The following is a 23697-nucleotide window of genomic DNA, read 5'->3' on the forward strand; positions in this document are numbered from 1 at the left end:
ATGAGAAAACAAGACAGCGACAAAGTCAGGTGCATGTTTTGATTCGGCTGCTTTAAACGTTTAGTTTTCATACTTAAATTGGAACCATCAAAAGTAGGTTTAGCTAACCTGTGTGTTTCCATACCATGCCAATTCTAACTGAACCATACACTGTAACATGCTTTCAGATATATTACATGCTTGTTGTTGACAGTCTTATTTTATTTTGCAGACAGTCTCTCAGGGGTCTAAAGTCTCCCTTCCTAAACACACTCCTCCGCCTCCCGAAGCCTTACAAAGCAGTGGCATACTTAACGGGGATGCAGTCCGACCCCTGAGCAGCCATGGCACTTTGAGATCTAGTTTTTCAGATCTTCCTTCAGGCCAGCAGCCAATCCAGCTTCTTCACAGTGCCATCCTGGAGGACGCCTTTTCCAAAGTCATCCGAGAAGACTCCAGTAAGACCAACGGTGAGGAAGGTAGCACACCACCGAAGAAGACCAAGGATATCAGCTACAGGCTGGGTCAGAGGAGAGCTCTGTTTGGGAAGCGCAAACAACTGAGCGACTACGCCTTGGTCTGTGGGATGTTTGGCATTATTGTCATGGTCATCGAGACGGAGCTGTCAAGGGGATTTTACACCAAGGTACACTCAGAGCAGAAACACCAGTGTCTCCAAATAAATGTGTTTCAACAAACAAATGAAAGCGGCGTCAACATAGTGCCATTAAAAGTTTTAACTTTGAGGGCCCCCTAAACAGTTTTACTCACAGATGGTCTTCTTTTTATTAGTTTAATAGTTTTGTGTCATTGTCTCTACCATTTACAGGAATCCATGTATTCATATGTTCTAAAAGGCCTGATCAGCATTTCTACTGCTATTCTGCTGGGACTCATTGTGATGTACCATGCAAGGGAAATCCAGGTATGAAGAAACAAACCATGACTTTGCCAACATGAGCTGCGTTATCATTTGGATCAGATAATTCACGTGAAGTAAGGAAACTAGTCTTAAAACCCCCTGAATTGGAGCATTGGTTTAGCTCAAGGGGTTGAGCAGACAACCCACATACCTGAAATCTCCCCAGAGGCCATTTACTACGTGTCTTTATCCAAGCTCTTCTCTCCACTATCCTATAACGATAAAAGTTAAAATACCCCCAAAAATATATTTAAAATTGTCTCTTTGAGAAACACCAGAAGATAAAACATTCATTTTTATCTCGTCAGAATTATCCAAATTAAGAAAACAAAACAAAAAACTGTAATCCCAACAAAACGAGTTCATCACTCATTATTCTTTCATATTCACGGTCTAGAAATGTTGCTACTTTTCTTCAACAGCTCTTCATGGTGGACAACGGGGCTGACGATTGGAGGATAGCAATGACTTTTGAGCGACTTGTCTTCATCGTGTTGGAGCTCCTCATCTGTGCCATTCATCCAATCCCAGGGAAATACGTGTTCACCTGGACGACTCGACTGGCCTTCAGCTATGCAGCATCGGTGGCATACGCCGACGTAGACATCATCCTCTCTGTGCCGATGTTCCTTCGCCTCTACCTGATTGGCCGGGTCATGCTGCTGCACAGCAAGCTGTTCACAGACGCTTCCTCTCGCAGCATCGGTGCACTCAATAAGATCAACTTTGACACTCGTTTTGTCATGAAGACCCTAATGACCATCTGTCCTGGCACAGTGCTGCTAGTCTTCAGTGTGTCCTGTTGGATCATTGCTGCGTGGACAGTGCGTGTTTGTGAAAGGTATCTTAAAGGTTTTTGTTTTTTTTTAAAAATGTGTTACTTAAAAATCATCAAGAAGATTTTCAGCGTTAAACAAATGCTGGATAAAAATGAAAGAAACTTAAATCAAGGGTAGTCTCTCCAGCTTTAACATAAACTGCTTTTACAGACAGGTGTCATGTTTAAATAGGTATCACGATGCACAGGAAGTAACCAGCACTTTCCTTGGAGCAATGTGGCTCATCTCCATTACCTTCCTGTCCATCGGCTATGGGGACATGGTCCCTCACACCTACTGTGGAAAAGGGGTTTGCCTGTTAACTGGAATTATGGTGAGTTTTATACCAACACAGTGCACATGTAGAGAAGAGGCAGATATGCAAATCACTCACAGTGATTTTTTTCTGAATAACCCCAATTAAATATCTGTTTAAAAATCCTTTAAAATCCTGGCCTACGTGAATGATTGGTGTGGTTTTTATACTAGCTAACTACTAACTAATAACACAGTCATGCTAACACTTCTCTTCTTCTCATCAGGGAGCAGGTTGTACAGCCTTAGTCGTGGCCGTTGTCGCAAGAAAATCAGAACTCACCAGAGCTGAGAAACATGTCCACAACTTTATGATGGATACCCAAATCTACAAAAAGGTGTGTTCTTACACATGCAGTGATTGGACTTTATTTTTAATATTAAGACTACATGATCAGTCTTAAAAGTAACAGCACTTTCTCTTTTTTAACCATATACACTACTGCGCAAAAGTCTTGAGCCACCCTCAATTTCCTCCAATTAGATTTTTTTTAAAGTTGCTCCAACGAGGTGATTCCCAACAATCCCAACAAGGCGATTACTGAAAATTTGTCATGTCTTAGCATGGTATGAAGTGTGAACTTAAGTTTTTGGGATAACAAAAGAACAAGTGGTAGGCCTAAAAAACAAAACTAACAGTTGAAATGTATCTCAAAGCAATGTCTTTAAGAAATAGGGCAAAAATCTAGGAAAGAGCTCAGGTGATATTCATCTAGCCTATCATCTAATCATCTACTTTTAAGTGAAGCCTCAGAAATGATCTCAGTAGAAAGGGGTTTAATTGCAGCTACCCGTAGAAGTCTTTCTTGAGGAAGAGAAATGAGGAGAAAAGACTGAAGTGTAACAAATTTAACAAGAACTGGACTAAAAATCAGTGGAAACAGATTTTATGGAGTGATTAACCCAAATTTGAAATTTTTGATTTAAAGTGTCATCGATATATTCAGCAGAGGTCAGTAAAGAGATACAACAGTGAGTGTCCACAGCCATCTGTTAAGCATGGTTGAGGCTCTGTCATGGCTTGTGGCTGCAATTCAGCCAGCAGTCTTGTTAAAACTGATTGAATTATGAAAGGCAGAAAAGTACCATCCGATTTTGATACTATCTGGAAAGCATGTGATTCATTTTTCAGCATGACAATGATCCCAAACACAATACAAATGCACTAAAAAAAAGTGAACAATAGAAGTGGAACAATATCATACTTTGGCCTCCTCAGAGCCTGGACCTCAACATTATTGAAACAGTGTGGGATCATCATGATAACAAAAAGCAGCCAACATCTAAAGGAGAGGTTTAAAAGTCTGTCAAGAGGCCTGGAGAAATATTTCTAAAAGATTCTCAAAGAAGATGTGAGAAAGTTTGCCTAAAGCCAGTTTAATCTCTGTTGTAGAATTAGCATTGTCATACTAAATGTTGACTTTTCAGGTCATTAGAAATGTACAAACTCTGTTTATTCTTTAAACACTGCATTTCCGTGCAGGTTTTCACAGAAAAACATAAAGAAATGAGGGATTGCTCAAGACTTTCCTATAGTACTCAGGCTCATTTTAGTTTCTGTTTGACTTAAGCTTCATTTATGTCTCTACATTTCTGTTTTGCCTTTCCATTGACATACTTCCACAGATCAAGAACACAGCAGCAAATGTGTTGAGAGAGACATGGCTCATTTACAAAAACACAAAGCTGGTCAAGAAGATTGACCATGCCAGAGTACGCCACCATCAGCGTAAATTCTTGCAAGCCATCCACCAGTAGGTATCGTTATGCCACCATCAGGGGTTTCAGTAAATGCTGTTACAGTTTAATTTGTGGCTCTGGATTATGTGAATTAGGATTTACTGCATGTTGCATTTATATTATTGTAGCACAAATGTGACTATAGTTTTGGTTTACAACTTTAGACTGCGACGAGTGAAAATGGAGCAAAGGAAATTAACTGACCAGGCCAATACAGTTGCTGATCTTGCAAAGGTTTGTGCAAACGTTTTTATTTGCCTCAGTTTTACTAATATATAATAGGAAATTTTACCCTCTGACTGATGCTGAGAGTAATTTGACACAAGGAATTGTAATTTTTATCCAGTATGAACCACATTTTGCCTCTTTTTCATTATCTTTTCTGCATTTTATGACTTTTATAATAATCTAAACAGTGAGAAACCCTGACTTGCTTATCTCCTGATACTTGAAAGTGACCTCAGCATGTTGGTGATGATTTCAGACTCAGAACATGATGTACGATCTGGTATCAGAGCTGCAGCATCGAAGTGGTGAGCTGGACAGTAGGATTGTGGCTCTGGAAAAGAAACTGGACTCCATTCTTCAATGTGTGCAGTCGCTGCCCGTTGTGCTTTCTCAAGCAATAGCAAAGTTACAAAAGGATTTCCTGGATGACTTGGCTTGCCGTGTACACTTCCTATCATCCTCCCTGAGCTCTGAGTGCTGCTCAGTGCCGGCCAAGCAGCTTTGTCCAGGATCCACTGCACCGGAGACACCATACAACTGAATGGCCGTTCCTCAGTGCTTTTCCTTTTAGTGTGCAACCGTTTACAATACTGGGATGGACTTTTTCAACAAGAACTCTGCTACGTGTTTATGGAGTCATACACATTCACTCCTGGGAGTTGCAGCTGCACCACCAGTGTAAGGGGAAGACCCTTTGTAAGGGGACTTTAGAGGAAAAGGAAAAACATTATTCCTTCATTTCCTCTCCCAAGAGTGGGGACTGTGCAGAAGACAGAGAGATGTTCATGAACGATTAAGAAGTGAAAAAAAGTTTTTTTTTTTAAAAAAATGCTCATTTTGTTTATTAAAATTAAATTCTAAGACACTCAAATAATCTAAAAGAAAAAAAGCCCTGCATTTCATGGGACACTGTGGTAGCCTCTCTGTGCTTCTCATACGTGATATAGTAAACAGCTTCTGAAGATTTTTAAGTGATTATTTTCAAAAAGTGGCTCAGCATGGGTTTATTTAATGAACTAAACATTTGTAAAATGGAAATCATTACAATGAAAACCGATCAAATACCATGAATAATATTTACTCTAAAACTAATCTAATGACCTGGTTCACAAAGTTTTCTAGAAGCATGTTTGTCACACTTAAATATTTCAGATCATCAAATTTAAACACAAATAGAGACAAAATGAAGTTCCTAAATCAAGGTTTTTATTATTCAGGGGAATAAGTGTGGTGTATCATAACTTTGAAAAGCTGAGTTCAATTTCTCCTGCCAAACCCAGGCCTGATTATTGCCACACCTGTTCTCAATCAGAAAATCACTTAAATAGGATCGCCATTAGTGGGAGTGGGTGGCCAACCAAATTTACCCCAAGAGCGCATCTGTTGGATTGAGTGACGACTCGTCCAAGAGTTGACAAAAGACCACAGAACAACATCCAGAGAACATCAGGCCTCGCTTACCTAAGTTATGGTCAGAGTTCATGACTCCACCATAAGAAAGAGACTGGGCAAACATGGCCTGCATGGCAAAGTTCCAAGAAGATACCTCTGCAGAGCAAAAGGAACTTTTGCCAGAAAATATCTCGATGATCCCCAAGACTTTTGGGAAAATACTCTGTGGACTGATGAGGCAAAAGTTAAAGATTTTGGAAGGTCTGTGTCCCATTACATCTGTCTAAAAGCAACACCGCATTTATGAAAAGGAATATCATAGCAACAGTAAAATATGGTTTTAGGCCTTTTTGCTGCCTCAGGGTCTGGAAGATTTGCTGTGATAAATGAAACCAAGAATTCTGCCATCTACTAAATCATCCTGAAGCAGAATGTCCAGCCACCTTTTTGTGACCTCAAGCCTAAGCGCACTTGGGTTCTGAAGCAGGACAATTATCCAAAATGCACCAGCAAGTCCACCTCTATATGGCTTTGGAGTGGCCTAGGCAAAGTCCTGACTTGAATCTGATTGAGATGCTGTGGCACGACCTTAAAAAGGCAGTTCCTGCTCCAGTATGGTTGAATTACAACAATTTCGCAAAGATTAGTGGGCCAAAATCCTTCTATAGCACTGTAAAAGTCTCATTGCCAATTACTGCAAACACTTGATGCAGTTGTTGCTACTAAGGGTGGCCCAACCAGTTACTAGGTTTAGGGGACAATAACTTTTTCACACAGGCCCATGTAGATTTGGTTTCGCTCCCTAATAATAAACACCTTCTTTTAGAAACTGCATTTTGTGTTTACTCATGTTATCTTTGTCTAATATTTAAATGTTTCAAGATCTGAAACATGACAAAAAATATTAAATCAGGAAGGGGGGAAACACTTTTGACACCACTGTAGGTATATAGACTAAATTTGATTTAAAAAGGGTAGAAAAGTTTGTTGACATTATTTTAAAATATTATTTAAAAAAAAAAGATTTTTCCTCCCTGTAATCATACTGATCCATTCCATAGATTCTCAAACTGTGTCAATAGTGGTTGCTATAGCAGTGCAACATCCCACTGAAACCAGCAACTGGTGGCAGCGCAATGTTGCTGAAGAGGGAATGGGTGCAAATGCAGAACAGAAATGAGCTATAAGAGAAAGTTTAAAACACCTGTGACTACAGTACAATTCAAGAACTAGGGTAGTAAGTAGGGTAACATTCTGACCTCTTAAATGCAAGATTTTATCTGCTTCTTTTAGAGCAGTTGGCTTTTAACTGACTGTCGTTATCACAAAGTGCAAGTAAAACTTTCACCAAAAATTCAGCTTTGTATGCTGGTGTATATCTAACACTTTTCACATTTCTGGGTCTTGTGGCAACGCATCTTAGATTTTTAAAACATCTGTCAAAATAAAGAATCTTCAAAGTAGTCAATTTTCTTGTTTTTATCACATTCAAAGGAGGAACTGGTTCCAGTTGTGTTAACTTCTGCTTTCTGTTTTTTTTTTTCCATGTATAGTTTCAGTTGCTTTGCTCGTGTTATTTACTTGTTCTGCTGGTTGTATTGTGTTTTCCTTATGGCTTGCTTCACTTACCACCCTTTGTTTTTAAAAAAAATCCCCCCTCCCCCCCTTTCCCCTAGCATAGTGGGCCCTTCTCTGTATGAAGTTTGACTGCGGCTGCGTAGGTTCTCACCAAGTACTCTGGTTTCCTCCCACAGTCCAAAAACGCGTGGGTTGGGCTTTATGATTCTAAATTGTCTGTATATATAAATGTAAGACTCTGTGTCAGACTGGCAGCCTGTCCAGGATGTACCCAGCCTCTGCCTTGTGATAGCCTCATCCCCCTACAACCCTGAACTCGTTAAGTAGAAGAAACTTGATGGACAGAAATAATTATGCCCGCTACTGACTGGAATTTATTTATATTTCACATGTATTGTAGTTTATTTTGCAACCTGCACATAGTGCTTTTTTTTTTTTTTAATAGAAATATCTAATATGTGGTAATAAAGATATTTGTCAGCACTGCATTTTTTCCCATCTCATTTATTTAAAGTGATTAAAAGAGATTTGGGTTAGACAATAAATCGTGCCTTAACGGGAACTAGGAAAAATAATCTTGAAACATTAAAATAAATACTTTTAATTGACTATTAAAGATTGACGTCATGGCCATATACACAGATCAGTTGGTCAGAAGGTGACCTCAAACGCATTACTCCATACTGAACAAACATAAACCGCGCTTTAGGACGGAGTTTATTGCACAGTGGAGGCTATTTACGTGTCAAGTTCAAAGGCAAACAAACAGCATGCCTCAAGTGTGCGCAAAAGCACATATTCCTCCCACATACACTTGTCATTTTCCATGCTTTCAGGCGCTTTAACTGAGTTGGTCTCATTAACTTTCGGCTCCCGCCAAAATGAGGGGGAGGTATCTTAATTGCACATCATTAATTAAGCTGAATCATAGGAGTCTAACGGGTGGTCTGCTTATTAAAGTCCACCAAAAGGTTCAATGCATTTAGTTGATTAGTTTGAAGACTGGAAACTATTTCTAAACACAAATACGAAGCCGTGATAGTTCAGACACAATCAAAAAGCTCTATCAGTGAAGTTGTTTACCAGAAGCACCATCTGTCTCTCCGGGATACCGGTTTTACATGGCGCCGAATAATCTCGCGATAAATACTCGGAGGGCAGTTGTACTCACGAGATTGTCGTTTCGCGCGCTGATGATAAGATCCAGTCACATTCCAGATTGACAGCGCTGTTACCCAATGGACACGATGTGGTTAGAGGAAAGTAGCCAATGGTGAACCTGAAGTGCGAGAGCAGGCGGGATATCAAAGTCTTGAAGAATAACTCATTGATCAATCTCCACCAAGGCATAGAATTGGTCGTGCCATCCCTTCTAAGGAGTTAATTGGGGAAAACGTGCACGTTTTCCCTCAAAAGTAAATTTCTTGTTTTTGCTTGGACGGACAAACAGGTAAAGTGAATTTCAGCGTTTTTTAATTACTTTTTAAAAATTGTTCTCATTGATTTAGTCACCCAGTTGCTAGCAAACTGAGGTTAGCTAACTTGGCAAAGTCCTACCTCCTTTCTTTTTGGCTTATTGCACCAAGTTACTCAACCAGTCAAGTGTAAACGTCAAAATTAGTCAAATCTGATAATCTTCGGGACAGTATTAGAGCTATTGACTGTACTCTGGCTTCCTTTTGCTAATATAGTATTTAAAAGCTCTGCAAAATAAATTGTAACGTGGTTTGCTTTAAGCACTGATATGGGTGGGCGATGAACTTGTGAACTTTTAACTTGTTATCCTTCGGAACGTCCACATAATCTGCAAAAAATGTGTAAACCGAGTTAGCTTTGCAACTTCACTGCTTCTCTTTAAGAAAAACAAATAAGCTAACGTCGGGCTGTTTATTTTCCTGTGTGGCTGGATTGGTGTGGCGTGACGTGAATCTCATTTTCGTCAGCATCGTTTAAACGTATTAATTTGCGCAGGCAAAATGGTACCCCTTGGATGGGAACAAGTAGTTTGTTTTCGAGGTTTTGACTTATGTTTTGTTGACTGCGGCTGGTTTATTTCGAGCCAGCAGAGCGAACAGGATCTCAGCTGAGAGCGCTGAAGTAAACGCGCAACCCCCGCTTAGCTGGCCCCTTGCTGTTTTGTAACAACAAAGGACGACATATGCGGATAAAAAGCCACTGTAGTATTATAATAATCGGTTTAAAAGTACATGCGAGTTGGTATTTAGGTATGTTTCATTGTCAGGGAGCGAAGGCACATTGTTGGCTAGCGCTCCCTCGCGTCCGGATGTGCTTTTAAAAGAACTGGGAGTGGCCTACAGCTTAGTTTCCCGCACTGTATTTAAATCAGCCCGTTCCCTCCCTTTTCTCATATTCTGTTGAAGTGACAGTGCTGACAGCAGTACAATGCACTGAGTAGGGAGGGGAGACGGTCATATTTCTGCTGCTGGAGACCGTTTCGTCTTAACTTGTTGTGATCACTAAACAAAAACAGCCAATCCTAGGGATGGATTTTGCAGATGTAGTGTTTTGACAATCTTCCACGCAGAGCTTTTTACGATGCAAATTCTGAATCACTGCAACTTTCTCAGTTAGATGAGAATTTGATTATCATATAAACTCGTGAAAAAAAATATTCAGCAATGCGAAAGCAAACAAAAACGTAACATACAGTAAGAAAATCAATTAATATTTAGAAATAATTATGAAACAAATTTTTATATGACTTGCGTAATCTAAAGCACAAGTGATACTGCATATATATATATATATATATATATATATATATATATATATATATATATATATATATATATATATATATATATATATATATATGTATATATATGTATGTGTGCGCGTATTTATTTATTTTAGGGGGCAATGGTCCTGATAAGGAAATACTGAATGGTAATTTCCATATATGCACAGAACATGATAAGATAAGATAAAACTTTATTAATCCCTCGGGTGGGTTCCTCTGGGAAATTCGGTTTCCAAAAGCACAGCACCGACAGAGGTTACAGAATTTTATATATATATATATATATACACACACATATATAAATACAGAGATAGTTATATTTAAAAGGGGAAATGGTGGGGTTATTGTTTAACTTTACAGCAATGTATTTAGCAAATGAATAAGGTCCTTACTATGTAGAAAATGCCAAATTTAACAGCACCATCTGCTCCACTGTTTGTATTCTGCTACATGTGCTGCAGACAGTTGTGATCAATGTAAATAGTCTCTGGGCGCTCTCTGCTGGATAAACGAAGTAGTTGCGTTGATTCCAAAAATGAGCCCAATCATATTTTTGGTTCCTTATCTTATAACATATTTCTTGATATAATATATCTGTTATATGCTGATATCAGTCTGGCTGTTGTCTGAATAAAGCTCAAGTTGATGATAATTGTCTGTCTTCTGATATGTTATACAAATGCACATATCAACAATTTGGTTTAGAGCAAACACATTCTTTATTAATGAATGCAGCTAGCAGAGAAAATGACTGTCATAATTTTTTTTTCTCCAGTGAATGGTGAAACCGAAAGTTTGGTTCACACCTTCAGATCTTTCTAGATAAAGCTCAAATATGTACCATGTAGTACTATTCACTATGAAATGCATTTAAATACAAATGATTAGCAGATATGTTTTGGTTTTTCATTTAAACTTCACTGCAGAAAAAACGAGCATGGCACTCCTCTCACATTTCTATTTGTACTATGACAGAGTGTGTACTACTGCTGGATTAAAAGATGAAATGAAATCTTTCAGGAAAGACTTGTTATTAGTGTGCTATTGAAAATAACTAGCTATAATGGGAGTGGTGTTTGATTGTTGACACAGGGCAGCTGCAATGTGGATTCAAGTCCGCACAATGGATGGGAAGGAAACCCATCGGGTGGATTCCCTGTCCAAACTCACCAAGGTGGACGAGCTGCGTCTCAAAATCATGGAGATCTTCAAGGTGGAGCCAGAGAGACAGAGACTCTTCTACCGGGGCAAGCAGGTGAGCCAGCATAGTTGGTGTTAATAAATGACTTTATTACATTTTAGTGCAGTAGCTGAAATGATCTCAGTGATGGTTGTAGCTCAATTGTCAGCCCTGCTTTAGCATTTAGTCACAGACAAAATGTAAAATGCTATAAATGATATCTACAATTTTTTTTTTCCTGTTTATATCAGATGGAAGATGGCCATACTATATTTGATTACAATGTAGGCCTAAATGATATAGTGCAGCTGCTTGTTAGGCAGCAGTTGCCCCCTGTTGATGTCGTCAAGAGCAAGGACAAAGAGGCAGAGCTCTCAGACTCTGATTCTGGCTGCGGCTCAACCCAGAGCGAGTGTGACAAGAGTTCGACTCATGGCGAGACAGAAGGTCAGACGGCGGGAACCTCTGCACAGACAAACGCCCCAGAACTCATCGACCCTGGATTTGGACTTTACAAGGTATGCGCTAAAGACTGTGGTCACATTGAATGTGATGTGTATTACTTCCTGTTTAAGCCAGCTGTGGTAGGGTGGCGATACAATGTAGAACTGCTACCACTGTGATGTTGATGTTTCTGGCTACAATCTTAAAAAAAAAAGTGATAGGGATTAAGAAAAAACAAACTCAAAACACAATGCAAAGAGAAATTGGATAAGATAAATTGGGAATATGTAGCCCGAAAAAGTCGTGTAAGCAATGACTACTCCAGATGTTTGTTTAATATATATATATATATATATATATATATATATATATATATATCTTTTTTTTTTTTTAATATGCATTCTGTGCATTTATGCAATATTATATTTTACTTTATCTTATCAGTAAGAGACTTCTGGATGCAGTTTAGGATTTGCTGTCTTCACTTTCCCTCTGATGTGATTGTGATGGTCTTCCAAATTGTCTACAAAAGTAGGCAGTTTGGATGACATGTGCATGGAGTGGATGGAATGAGTTCTGTTGTCCAAGCTTCAAAAAGGGCAGCGTGCAAAGGTTTCATTTTTACAAGACATCAAGTGAGCCACTTTGTAGTGAACTTAAACTATTTTTGGGTGGGGAATAGTCAAAAGACATTTTATGAATTATTCTGAAAAAGTGACTGCAGTTTTAAAGTGTCAAAAGTTTGCTAACTCTTGGTGTGTGTGTGTGTGTGTGTGTGTGTGTGTGTAGATCAATGAGCTGGTGGATGCAAGAGACTTGAACATGGGAGCATGGTTTGAGGCCCAGATTGTAAACGTTACCAAGACTACAAAGACGCCCAAAGAAGAGGCTGCAGAGGCAGAGCCAGCTGAGGATATACTGTACCATGTCAAATATGAAGAGTAAGAATCATTTTTCGTACTAATGACTAATTTTTTTTTTCTTTCCCCCATCACATCACTGTATCAACGCAGTATTTGTCATGTAGCAGCACAGAGCAGAGTTTCTGTACTAATGGTCATCATTCAGCAGTTTGAGCTCTGATTTTGGTTTTAGTGGGTCAGGTGTTGTAATTCTACAAACCAACTTGTTGCAGCAGTGAAAATGTTAATTGAAAGATCTAAGAAGATGCAGCTAAATATCCTAACAAATACATTGACACGATGTAAGCTACTTTAAAAGCTCTTCTCAAACACACTGGAGATGAAAACTGATGGTCCTGTTTAAATTTGATACTGCGAGCAATGCAGTTGTTACATTGAAGAATGTTTTTTAAAAAAAAAATTTTACGGACTCTGAACTGTAAGTTCTCATTTTGCTCAGTGAGACTGTACAATGAAACAGGTTTTCCCATTTGTTAAATAAGTACAATATATATAAAGGGAAGGCATTGCTCTGTTGATATGTGCCCTCATTGAAAGGTGCTCTTGTTTATTAGATGGCAAGCACATTAGTGTTGGAGGGAACATTCATGTGAATGGTGTATTGGTTCAAACCTGCTGCAATGACTACTGGTCCTTACTATTCAGACGTGTTTTTTATGTTTTGGCCATGCTGCAGCACTGCTTGTCTTTGAATTGCAAAATCATTCATCGTTTTTACTTTCACAGCTATGCAGAGAATGGTGTGATTCAGCTGCTGGCAAAGGACGTTCGGCCACGTGCTCGTACTGTGTACCAGTGGCACCAGCTGGAGCCAGGAATGGTTGTCATGCTTAACTACAACCCAGATGAGCCCAAGGAACGTGGCTACTGGTATGATGCTGAGATCCAGAGGAAGCGGGAGACGCGCACCCAGCGAGAGATCTATGCTAAGATTATCCTTGGGTAAGGCCATCGTTGCATACAAGTTGGAGTTGTTGTGCTTTGTAGCATCTGTTACGACTTGTCACATATAAGAACATTTCACTGGCTGTGGTAGATGATAAACATTTTCTTTAAGGTCTGTTGTAACAGTATCTCATAGTTTGGTTTTTGAATGCCGCAGCAGCAGGTGTGTAGAAGCTAATTTCCTGCTGTGGTATCAGTGGATGCCACTGAAACAATTTTTGACAGTTTAACCAACTGTGTGTATGGTCGTTTGGAGGATAAATGGCTTTCATTAACATTACGTCTGATTATTGTATCTGATATCAAACGGGTTTAGTTTTGTGTTGATGACGACCTAAAATATAACTAACCTTTTTGTACATGCATCGGAAGCTTCCTGTTATCCTCATGTTTGTCATTTCTTTTACCTTCTGTTTAAGCTTGGACAACATGGAAAGCAGGAGGAAGTTAGATTATATTGTTTGACTATTCTAACAGGCTCCTTTATGTTTTTTGTTTAAAATGTAGTGATGCTGGTGACTCTCTTAATGACTGCCGCATCATGTTCGTCACTGAAATCTACAAAATTGAGGAGCCTGGCTCGTTGGGTGACGCCCCTGCTGGATCTGAGAGTCCACTAAAAAGTGGGTTTAAAAACTGCATTTAAAATTGCAAAGATGTGTAGCAGTAGTCATAATCTAGAAATCTGAACTTAACCTTTCACTAAGGAATGTTGCAGAATGAAATGCATAATCAAAATGAATGCAATCTTCAGGATCAAATGGACCTGAGTGCAAGCACTGTAAAGATGATCCCAAAAAGAACTGTCGCTGGTGTAACTGCCACATCTGCGGCATCAAGCAGGATCCTGACAAACAGCTGCTGTGCGATGAATGCGACATGGCCTATCACACCTACTGTTTGAATCCTCCACTCACCACCATCCCTGAGGATGAGGACTGGTAGGTAGATTCAGAAATCCAGCATTCATTTAAAATTGAACAGAGCCACAAAATCATCAAATGTTAGAATGGAAGACTTAAAAAATTATCATCAGTGTGTCAGGCTCGGGTTTACCTTTTACTTTACATTTCGCAGGTATTGCCCAGGTTGTCGTAATGATGTCAGTGAGGTTGTGCTGGCTGGAGAGAAGCTGAAGGAGAGCAAGAAGAAAGCTAAGATGGCTTCTGCTAGCTCCTCGAGCCAAAGGGACTGGGGCAAGGTGAGTGCTAACACAATATGAATCTTAAACTTATCAGCTTTTTTTTTTCCTCATTATGGGAATGACAATTACACATCATAAATGATTTGCCTTATCTCCTATTTTAGGGTATGGCCTGTGTCGGTCGAACCAAACAGTGCACCATTGTTCCATCCAATCACTACGGCCCAATCCCTGGCATTCCTGTCGGTTCCCTATGGAAGTTCAGAGTCCAGGTCTGTTTTGTTTTTTTTTGTTTGTTTTCTTTTCCTTCCTCACTTCATGGCTTATCATCGTTTGTGATGACTTATTCCTGTACCTTGGAATAATAATGGTATAATAATAATAACTGTTTAATTTCCCACCCTTAGGTCAGTGAATCTGGTGTTCATAGGCCTCATGTAGCTGGAATTCATGGCAGGAGCAATGATGGTGCCTATTCTCTGGTCCTGGCAGGAGGCTATGAGGATGATGTGGTATGTTTTTGTATGTTCTATAAAGAAAAGCAAAGTAGTGAGAACATGTTACTGGGGGGGGGAGCTTGCTGTTTGTTGTTTTGATCAAAATGGTGTCAAATAATACTGCTTTTCAAGTGTTAGCAGTTATATTTGAAAACACTGTATTTATTTTATGCAATAGCCTGATGAGAAACTTTGTGAAGTTTAGTGTTTTTAATATCTTTGGTGCTTCTTAAACTATAGGATGATGGTAATGAGTTCACCTACACTGGCTCTGGTGGGCGAGATCTGTCTGGAAACAAGAGGACTGCGGAGCAATCATGCGATCAGACACTTACACACATGAACCGGTATGACAAGGCTATAAAAACTTACTGGTGTTAATTTTCAATTTGTCTGCTTAGATCTTCCTTTGCATATGTAAATCATCTGTTTTTGGGCCTCATCAGGGCGCTGGCTCTCAACTGCAACATCCCTGTGAATGACAAAAATGGAGCAGAAGCCAAAAACTGGAAGGCAGGCAAACCAGTTAGAGTAGTACGCAGCTGCAAGGGACGCAAGCACAGTAAATACTGCCCCGAGGAAGGGAACAGATACGATGGAATATATAAGGTATGAAGGAAAACTAGAATTTCTTTTTTGCCTTTGGTAAAAAAATCTGCAGTGATTTCACAATATTGCAACTATTTTAGTTTTACTTGAGATCTTTGTCTTACTTTAGGTGGTGAAGTACTGGCCAGACAAAGGAAAATCAGGCTTCTTGGTCTGGCGGTACCTGCTAAAGCGTGATGATGACGAACCAGCACCATGGACCAGAGAAGGCAAGGAACGTATCAAGAAACTGGGTCTCACCATGCAGGTAGAGATCATTAGATTATATTGTCCATACAATTTTTTTTTATTTTTTTATTTTTTTAATTTCTTTACTTTTTGTTTGTTTCTTTTCAGCAATGGTGGATATTTTTTAGTCCTGGTGCTGGATAAAATAAACATTGTGTTCTTCTGTATTTTGTTGAGAAAATGAGCTTCTGCATTACTAAAAATATTAAGTTTAATGTAATACACTTAATGTAGCCTTGTAAATAAATGCATTACATCTTAGATGTTTTCAATTCATTAATTACCTGCTGACTGTTACATATTGTTGTAGTGTAAACTAATAAACTACTTTTATTGTTCCAGTATCCTGCAGGCTATCAGAAAGAGAAAGAGAACAAAAATGAAGTGGAAGAGGAGGCGACACCCAGCAAGGCTAAAAGGAAGAGAAAATCTCAGGGCAGCGGTATGTTGTTTGTCTATGTGGAAGTTGCTAATATCATAACTGTGCTTTGTTTTTGGAAAATGTAAAAAACATGATATTGCTCATGTATTTGACATTGTTTTTATGTAGCAGCTTAACTAAAATTGCATCCTAGAAGCTGCTTATTAATGGAAAATGTCTTTGTTTCTCTTAGAATCCTCAAAGACCCCACCAGCCAAAACTCCTAAGAAAGTCAAGGTAGAGATGTACAAGCTGTCCCAGGAGCAAAAGGCACTCATCAAAAATGACAAGCTAAACAAGAAGCTGTGGGATGAAGCCATGGAGTCACTGTCACTTGGACCGGTAAGAATATCTGTACATTTGTTCAAATTACCACAATGTTTTAATAGTGTTTTGTTGTCGTTGTTGTTTTTTTGTAAACATTTACTGAATTTACTATTTGGGAAAGTGCTTGTATGAATGGGTGAATGTGCTTTGATGCTCAAAGTAGAAAAGTGCTTTATAAAAACCATTCACTTTACCAATATTATTGGTTTGTGTGACAGTTGGCTGCTGGGTGGAACCTCTTAGTGCAACATTTTAAAACCACACTGTGCTTTTGCAAGTGTAATCACTTGCAAATTTCAAACTTATGTGCATAGTAAATGCAACTTGAAATAAGAAGCCTGTGTTCCTCCGTAAAACAAAAACCACTGAAACTGTCTATAAAACTGATCTAATTTTTATTTTTATTTTTTCTGCAGAAATTCTTGAACAAAGTTGAAGAAGTTTTCCTCTGCATTTGCTGCCAAGAAGTGGTCTATCAGCCCGTCACCACAGAGTGCCAACACAATGTCTGCAGGGTAAGAAACTACTAATGTCCCGAATCTAGAGTTGTTGCTCTAATAAATTTACCACTTGGTAATATTTATTCTGTAGTATGTTGTAGAGATCATGTTTAAATTTTGTGTGATAGTAGATACCAGTAACAGCTAAAACTGGTTTATTTTTGCTAGAAATTGGGTCAAGGTCATTTTTAAATGTGAAAATCAGTAAACACTTTATTCATCTCAATTTTCTATCACAGTAATACAAAATCTTCAAGCTTCACAACAATATACTAGGCCATTAGGAGACATGATTAACTAGGTTGGTTAATCATTTGACCTTAACCTTTATTGTTAGTGTCCAAGGTCAAAGTTGACCTTGGAAAAAATTCCAAGAAATCATGTAGAGTAATATATCAACTGCTTTACTACACACTTTATTTTTGCAATTTGATGCCCAACGATATCCGTGACTCCATAACAGGCCGACATCATCACCTTGTAATGGGGGGAAAAAAAAACAGACTGACTGAAGTATGTTAGCCCTTGCCTTTCAGGGGTGCTCTTGTTACTTTAGCTTTAAACCTTTACATATTAACTTTTGTATTCCTCATAGTTGTCACGTAGTAAGCTACTTAACAGAATAATGTTGTCAAATAAAGCAGAATGCAAAGCATTTATTAGTAATGGAGTTCACAAAGTTTTGTTGCACCTAGTTGTGATATTTTATGGATTCATTCACTAATGGTACCTCCTGTAGCACCATTGCAGGTTCCTGATAAGGGAGCTGATTAGGTTGTGTGTTTAGGTCCTGAGAGATAATTGTTCCCAGAATAGGAAAGTGTCCACTGGCAGCGATGCATGATGATGGGCTGGATTCTTCCTGAAGTCCTGTTATTGCCACAGTTACTTTGAGCTCCTGGTTGTTTTCTCTGCACCAGGTCACTAGATTGTCAGACTCCTCTTTATCAGAGCCTGATTAGGGTGGTGTCGTCTTTGAACATTAGAAATTTGGCAGACTGGCTGGAGGTGTAGCTGTTTGCCGTATGGAGCGAGGTATTATAATGGGGTTTGCTGAGAATGTTGAAAGGCTCTATATGGATGTTTTTAATGAGTGATGTTGTGAAAACTTATTGTATTGCAGTGATAGCATTGATTGCTTTGGTGCTTAGAGTATCTTTTTGATCTACTAACACCTCTGATAAATGCATCACAAATTGTTATTTAACAAAACCTGCTATTGTTTAACAAGAACTTGTTCTACTTTTTTTCCTTCAGGAATGCCTTCAGCGGTCCTTCAAAGCAGAGGTGTACACCTGCCCGGCCTGCAGGCACGACCTGGGCAAGAACTACTCCATGTCGGTCAACAAATCCCTGCAAGACATTCTAAATCAGTTTTTCCCAGGGTACAGCAACGGGCGGTGATCATTGGTGCTACTTACTCAGCCCTCGAGGAAATGAGACGTAAACTGTAAGGGCCGTTTTCAGTAGAGGCAATAAAGAATCAGTTTCTTTTAATATATTCTATGATTATAAAACTGCAATATTTGTGGACTTCAATAATATCATCACCTTGGATCTGCAATGATGTGGTGTTAAAAGATAAATTTAAAAATCCCTTTAACTGGCTGTACCGTTACTCCATTAATACCTTCAACCTCGACTTTTTTTTTCTTTTCTTTTTTTAAATTCCAAGTGCTTCAGTCTATTTCATTAACTAATGCTAATGTTATCCATGATGTAAATTGTATCATTTTAAACTAAATATCTGTGTTTAGCTCTTTTAAAAGAGGATGTTAAGTGGTTAAGCCATTCTGTCCAACTTGTTTGAAGATTTTTTTTTTTTTTTTTTTTTTTTTTTGTAATTATTCAAGGATTTTATTATCATCCAGTCTGTTCTGCTTTGCTGTGAGGTTGGCCCTCATTTTGGTGCAATTTGTCTTAATTCTGATCACGCAGTTGAGATTTTAAAAAGTTTGTGTTTGTTTTTCCTGGCTTGATTACATGATTAAAATCTCACTGTTTCTCTTGGATATAGATGATATCCAACATTCAAGAGCAAACTGACCCAGATCAGTTTTGTGTTCCTGCACTTGAGTCTGAGGCCAAGTAGCCTAGTCATCAGATGTTGGATTTTCTAGCTATACTAGTTCCCTGAATGTTTTGATACAGGAATGTTTCTAGCTGTATATTAAGTTTGTAAAAGTTGTTATGAATTTGATAAAACATTCAGATGCCAAACGTGATAGATTACTAAAGAAATTTTATCCTCTGGCATAGATTTGGATATCCCTTGTTTTGAAAAGATTCACTTTATTAAAGTCCAAAGAAAAAGCAGTGCTTAACCAAGAGTTTAATGTAGAACTCCCATCTATCAAGCTCTCTAGATGTCCCTGACACGTAAATGTATTTGTCTAGAAAATTGTATTTTTCTTAAAGTTTAAAAGTGTACTTTTCATCTTTTTATAATCTTATTTCTGCCATCTATGTAGGGGGTGTTCAGTCAGCCTTTTGTGTCTCCAGTGGTCACCTGTGTTATCTGACCTCATTTAAGGAAAAAACCAAACAAAAACAAAACAGAAAATGCTTGATTTACATGTTAAGGAAATTCCACATGCTGATCCTGAAATTCAACTAAACTGAATTTTACTGCCTTTTGTCTTTTTTATAAATGCAGTTCAGTGAGTTTCAGCAGCAGTGTGTTATTTATCCACGTGCCAGCACTTCGGGTTTTGATGGAGATACAAATATTTGCATAGACTGGGAAATGTATATTTTCTGAAATTGTATAATTTTTTTTTTGTTTTTTAGTCTGTAGTTTTGATATGTAGTTTTAGAATTGCACATATTTTGTGCAGAATTTTTGTCAATGCATTTTCAGTGTTATTCAATAAAGTAAAAAATTTGACACGTGTTTTTGGGGGGAAATGTTTGGGGGGGGGGGGCACATATTACCCTTTTCACAGTTTTTAGTTAAAGTAGGAATTTAAATGAAAAACAATGTTCGAAATTGATATGTGACTTTACATTTAATTATAATGTCATGGTGGGAAGCTGTCCTAACACTAACATTTACAATTTAGATATGAAACTTGAAAAGTGATACAAGTGTAGTCAGGACGGCTGAACGTGTTTACCCCTGCTCTGAGGGTATTTTATTTTTCTCTTGGCCAACGGAGCATAGCAACCTTGAGCAAACCCGGCAGTGTGTACGTGCGTGACGTACACATTGGTTGCGTGAGAGCCACGGAAACCATGGAATAGCAAACGTCTGATTTAATTGGTTACTCTGCGTGTCGGTAACCGAGTAAACCAATCATACGTTTCCTAGTAACCGTCCATCACGTGTTTAAACCACTCAGAAGGCAATTGGTGAAAGTAGGCGCGTCCTCAACGACAAGCCCAGCAAGCTAATGCTAGAAGAAAATCGATCCAGGGAATCTGTTCTAAACGAAACTAAAACGACTGAACGAAACAGGGACAGGGCTATAGTTTGCCGCAGGAGGTAATATTTCCTTACTTATATTTATTTTAGTAAATTGCAGAGACCATACTCTCGTCTATTCACGGAGTGTGTTCCGTCGTTGTTGTTTTGTTTTTTTCCTTTCTAAATGCAGATATGGAAGTAGCTAAGCAGAAGCTAGCCAGCGTTGGCTAGGAATACATTTGCGTCAGGACACGATGATATGTAGCTCCTTAAAATGAAATGGTTGATATGTGCCTATGTGCTGCTGCTGCATTAAGCGATTATACAGGCAGTGCAATTTACGGACCTTAAAGAGCTTCGGCTGGCTTTCTTTTGTTCACTATGTGGGTTAAAATGCTAATAGTTATTGGCAGTTGTGCAGGGCTATGGTCGCCTTTAGCAGTAGCTGCCAATAATAAGTTGATACTATGCAACCGAGCAGCGCCGTTTTACACTTACAAAGCCGAGAAAGACCCACCTGGGTAACTGATATATTTTATGAGTTTTACCCTCTCGAGGGGGCTGCTTGCTGCACAGTTGAATTAAGTTTTAGGCCTAAATGGAGTTAAAGGCCCCTGTTTGTTGTGATGAGCCAGCTGGGGGTCATGTGGCCTCCATTCACTTTAGTAGGTCAGTCTCAGTTAGAAAGAGGGTCCCGGCGTCTAAAGCAGTTAGTCATTGGAAAGATGTAATAAATCCCTTTCCAATCAGTCAGAATTAATTTTAAAGGTAAAACTAGTTTGAAATTGTTGCTCTGGGCTTTGAAGAAATGAATGCTTTGAAATGTGTTATGAAATGTCTCGGTCACTGAGTAGTTGTATTTACGAGGATTATATGTCAGTTTCAGCAAAGCAAACTTAGTTAGCTCTTATCCTTTTTTTTTTCGTTAATTTCAAACTTGGCTGCGCTTAAGGCTACAGCACATTTCTTCATATGCACTGTGGGCTTTTGTGCTTCATGCAAACGAAGCGCAATTTGCATTATCTCGTGTCAGAAAGTCGGAGTGGGAAGTACACTACTGCTGTTTTAACCTCGTGGGCGTAAGATCTGTTTGAAGTTGTGAATGAGGATAATGCAAGGCACATTTAGCAATGCAGCAGTGTGTATCTTTTAGTGCATGTGCAGCGCTGAAAATGGTTACTGTTCCTTGACCCACCAAACATAAAGCTAAAACGCTTCTATAACTGTGATTGAACAGTGAACATGCTGTCTGTAGCGCAGATGGGGACAGTCACTGCAAAGTTGTGAAGTGAACTGCACACGTGTTGTTCACAGTGCCACAGTTGATCTTCCAGCAGATATTAACTTCCTATCAACAGGGTGTTTGTTGATAGCCTTATTAGGTAGTTGTTTGGAGAAAAAGAAAAATGTTTGATTTATGCACCTTTTAAGGAACATGGATGCATTGATCACTGATATTGTCTTACGTTAATATGTATAACATGATTAGATTAATGAATACGGAGTCACATAAGTGATGGATCAATTAGGATCAGGTTATTGTTATTCTAAATGCAAAAACTCAAATCCTTATTTGTATTTCTTTATTTTGATCCTAAAACGTCACACTTGCACAATTACTGGCTGGATACAATTTTCTGCCATGAGGCAGTGATGGTATTGCATAATGAAGGCTCAACCAACCAATGAAAATATTACTTAAAGGTTTAGTTAGTCCAACAAAAGTCACAATGTCCCGTCAGTTTATCCAAAGTCTCACCCGTTAATGTTGTCTAGCCCTGCGGCAGCGACTTGCAAATTGGAGAGGTGGTTGGGGGAGGTACTGTCCACCAATACAAACTGCTTAGGTACTTTAGGCTCTGTCTATTTATCCACTGCTGCTGATGAGAGGGCAGTGAATGATTTTTATCTTATTAAAACAAGTGAATCTAAGTGGACTGCTGGCAGCTTAATAGGTAAAGCTTTTAAATGATGTTTTAAAATGGTTATAACATTAAGTTAATTAGCTAAACTGAAGGCTGTAGGTTTTGTCTTACACAGAACAAAAAAAACAACAACCCTAAATCATGGTATTAAAACTTAGCTTGAAAATGTAAACAGTGGTAATTAAAAATGCTTCTGAATATTCAAAAACACTGATATAAAGTGAAAGTGCTGATGAGAGAAGATGGTTTAGAGTGAGTTTTTTGAATGAAGTTTTAGTGCTTGCTACTTTCTGGTGTTTATGTTCACATTTGGATTTTAAAAAGTCTGTGGTAAGCCTTAAGAGAATGAGAGCCATTGAATTTGTTTGACACAAAATTTGACAAGATGCAGAAGTGACACTTCTAAAATGTAGGTTAGGAAGTGCCTTCAGTAATGTTATGATCAAGGACACCCCTATTTGGTGAAGGAAGTGGACCGGTCTGCTTTTTTTGTGTTAACAGCTGTGTAGATTGCACTAAGATTGATTTTAAAAATAAACAAGACCAAACAACTCAATCTTTTAATTTTCCATATTTTTTTCAGTATTTAATTTTTTGTTTTTATTTAAATGTACAAAAATAATCACACATTGTAGTCAGAAAGTTGGATTTTTCCTTTTTAGAAAAATATTTTTAAAACATAGATTCCTTTTCTTTCACTTGCAGTTTTGTGTAATTTGCCTTTGCAAAGTTCTCAGTAATTTGAATGTATTTGAGGCAGACTGTGTGTGCCCTGAACACCACTGATTTCCTCCTCAGGTTTACCTGCAATCTTTCCAAGAGCCAATGGCTACCGACATGCCCATGGAAGATGTGTTGGGTCCTCACCCCGCCCCAGCCTCTTCCACTCCTCCTGACCCAGTGTCTCCCCCTACTCTCAGCTCAAATGAAGCCCAAAACCAGATTCCCACTCTGGAGCCAGCAATAGCTGAAAACCTGAATAAAGTGGTAATCTCTGAACACAATGCTGCTCCACACCTCAATCCAGTTCAGCCTGCAGACCCAAATGTGGCCCCAGAACTTGTTCCAGGTGCGGAGGTGTCTCCCGTACCTTTGCCGGCCCCCCTGCCGCCAGCTGCTGCCAAGAACCCCAGCTGCAAGATCATGACTTTCAGGCCCACAATGGAGGAGTTCAAAGACTTTGCCAAATACATCGCCTACATGGAGAGTCAAGGAGCTCATCGCGCTGGCCTGGCAAAGGTGATTTCAGGACACAGGCACACACACATATATGTACCCACATATCCACTTCAGTCTTCTTACTAGATGTTTTTTGTTTTGTTTTAGTGAAGTATTGCTGTAACATTTTGAATCCTGTGCATCTCTTTTAGTTTCCTACCTGTTTTTGCATAGCCAAGGTTCAATCTAACATCATT

At 38.8% G+C, this 23697-nt stretch overlaps 3 protein-coding genes across 3 annotated transcripts in view; all 3 read left to right on the plus strand.

Annotated features, from left to right (window-relative positions):
• Positions 1-550: 550 nt before the first annotated feature.
• Positions 551-4788, plus strand: kcnn1b (potassium intermediate/small conductance calcium-activated channel, subfamily N, member 1b). Its single transcript, XM_012922083.2, has 8 exons — positions 551-625; positions 809-904; positions 1324-1742; positions 1912-2053; positions 2262-2372; positions 3661-3788; positions 3939-4008; positions 4259-4788. The coding sequence occupies exons 1-8, from the start codon at positions 566-568 to the stop codon at positions 4541-4543; spliced, it is 1311 nt and encodes a 436-aa protein (XP_012777537.2). The 5' UTR covers positions 551-565; the 3' UTR covers positions 4544-4788.
• Positions 4789-8272: 3484 nt separating this feature from the next.
• On the plus strand, positions 8273-19838 carry uhrf1 (ubiquitin-like with PHD and ring finger domains 1). The gene is made up of 17 exons (XM_004562028.5): positions 8273-8422; positions 10826-10988; positions 11165-11431; positions 12147-12298; positions 13007-13222; positions 13733-13848; positions 13980-14166; positions 14303-14426; positions 14534-14641; positions 14777-14881; positions 15107-15213; positions 15313-15475; positions 15585-15722; positions 16046-16145; positions 16318-16466; positions 16868-16966; positions 18209-19838. The coding sequence occupies exons 2-17, from the start codon at positions 10836-10838 to the stop codon at positions 18353-18355; spliced, it is 2331 nt and encodes a 776-aa protein (XP_004562085.1). The 5' UTR covers positions 8273-8422; positions 10826-10835; the 3' UTR covers positions 18356-19838.
• A 453-nt stretch (positions 19839-20291) lies between these two features.
• Positions 20292-23697, plus strand: part of kdm4b (lysine (K)-specific demethylase 4B) — a 43095-nt gene continuing 39689 nt past the window's right edge. Inside the window, exons 1-2 of the mRNA XM_004562027.3 lie at positions 20292-20435; positions 23081-23521. Of these exons, the coding sequence (XP_004562084.3) occupies positions 23108-23521 (414 nt within the window). The 5' untranslated portion in view covers positions 20292-20435; positions 23081-23107. The remainder of the gene's footprint in view (positions 20436-23080; positions 23522-23697) is intronic.

The sequence above is a fragment of the Maylandia zebra genome, linkage group LG15, assembly GCF_041146795.1.
Source record: "Maylandia zebra isolate NMK-2024a linkage group LG15, Mzebra_GT3a, whole genome shotgun sequence".
In the NCBI taxonomy this organism is placed as follows: domain Eukaryota; kingdom Metazoa; phylum Chordata; class Actinopteri; order Cichliformes; family Cichlidae; genus Maylandia; species Maylandia zebra.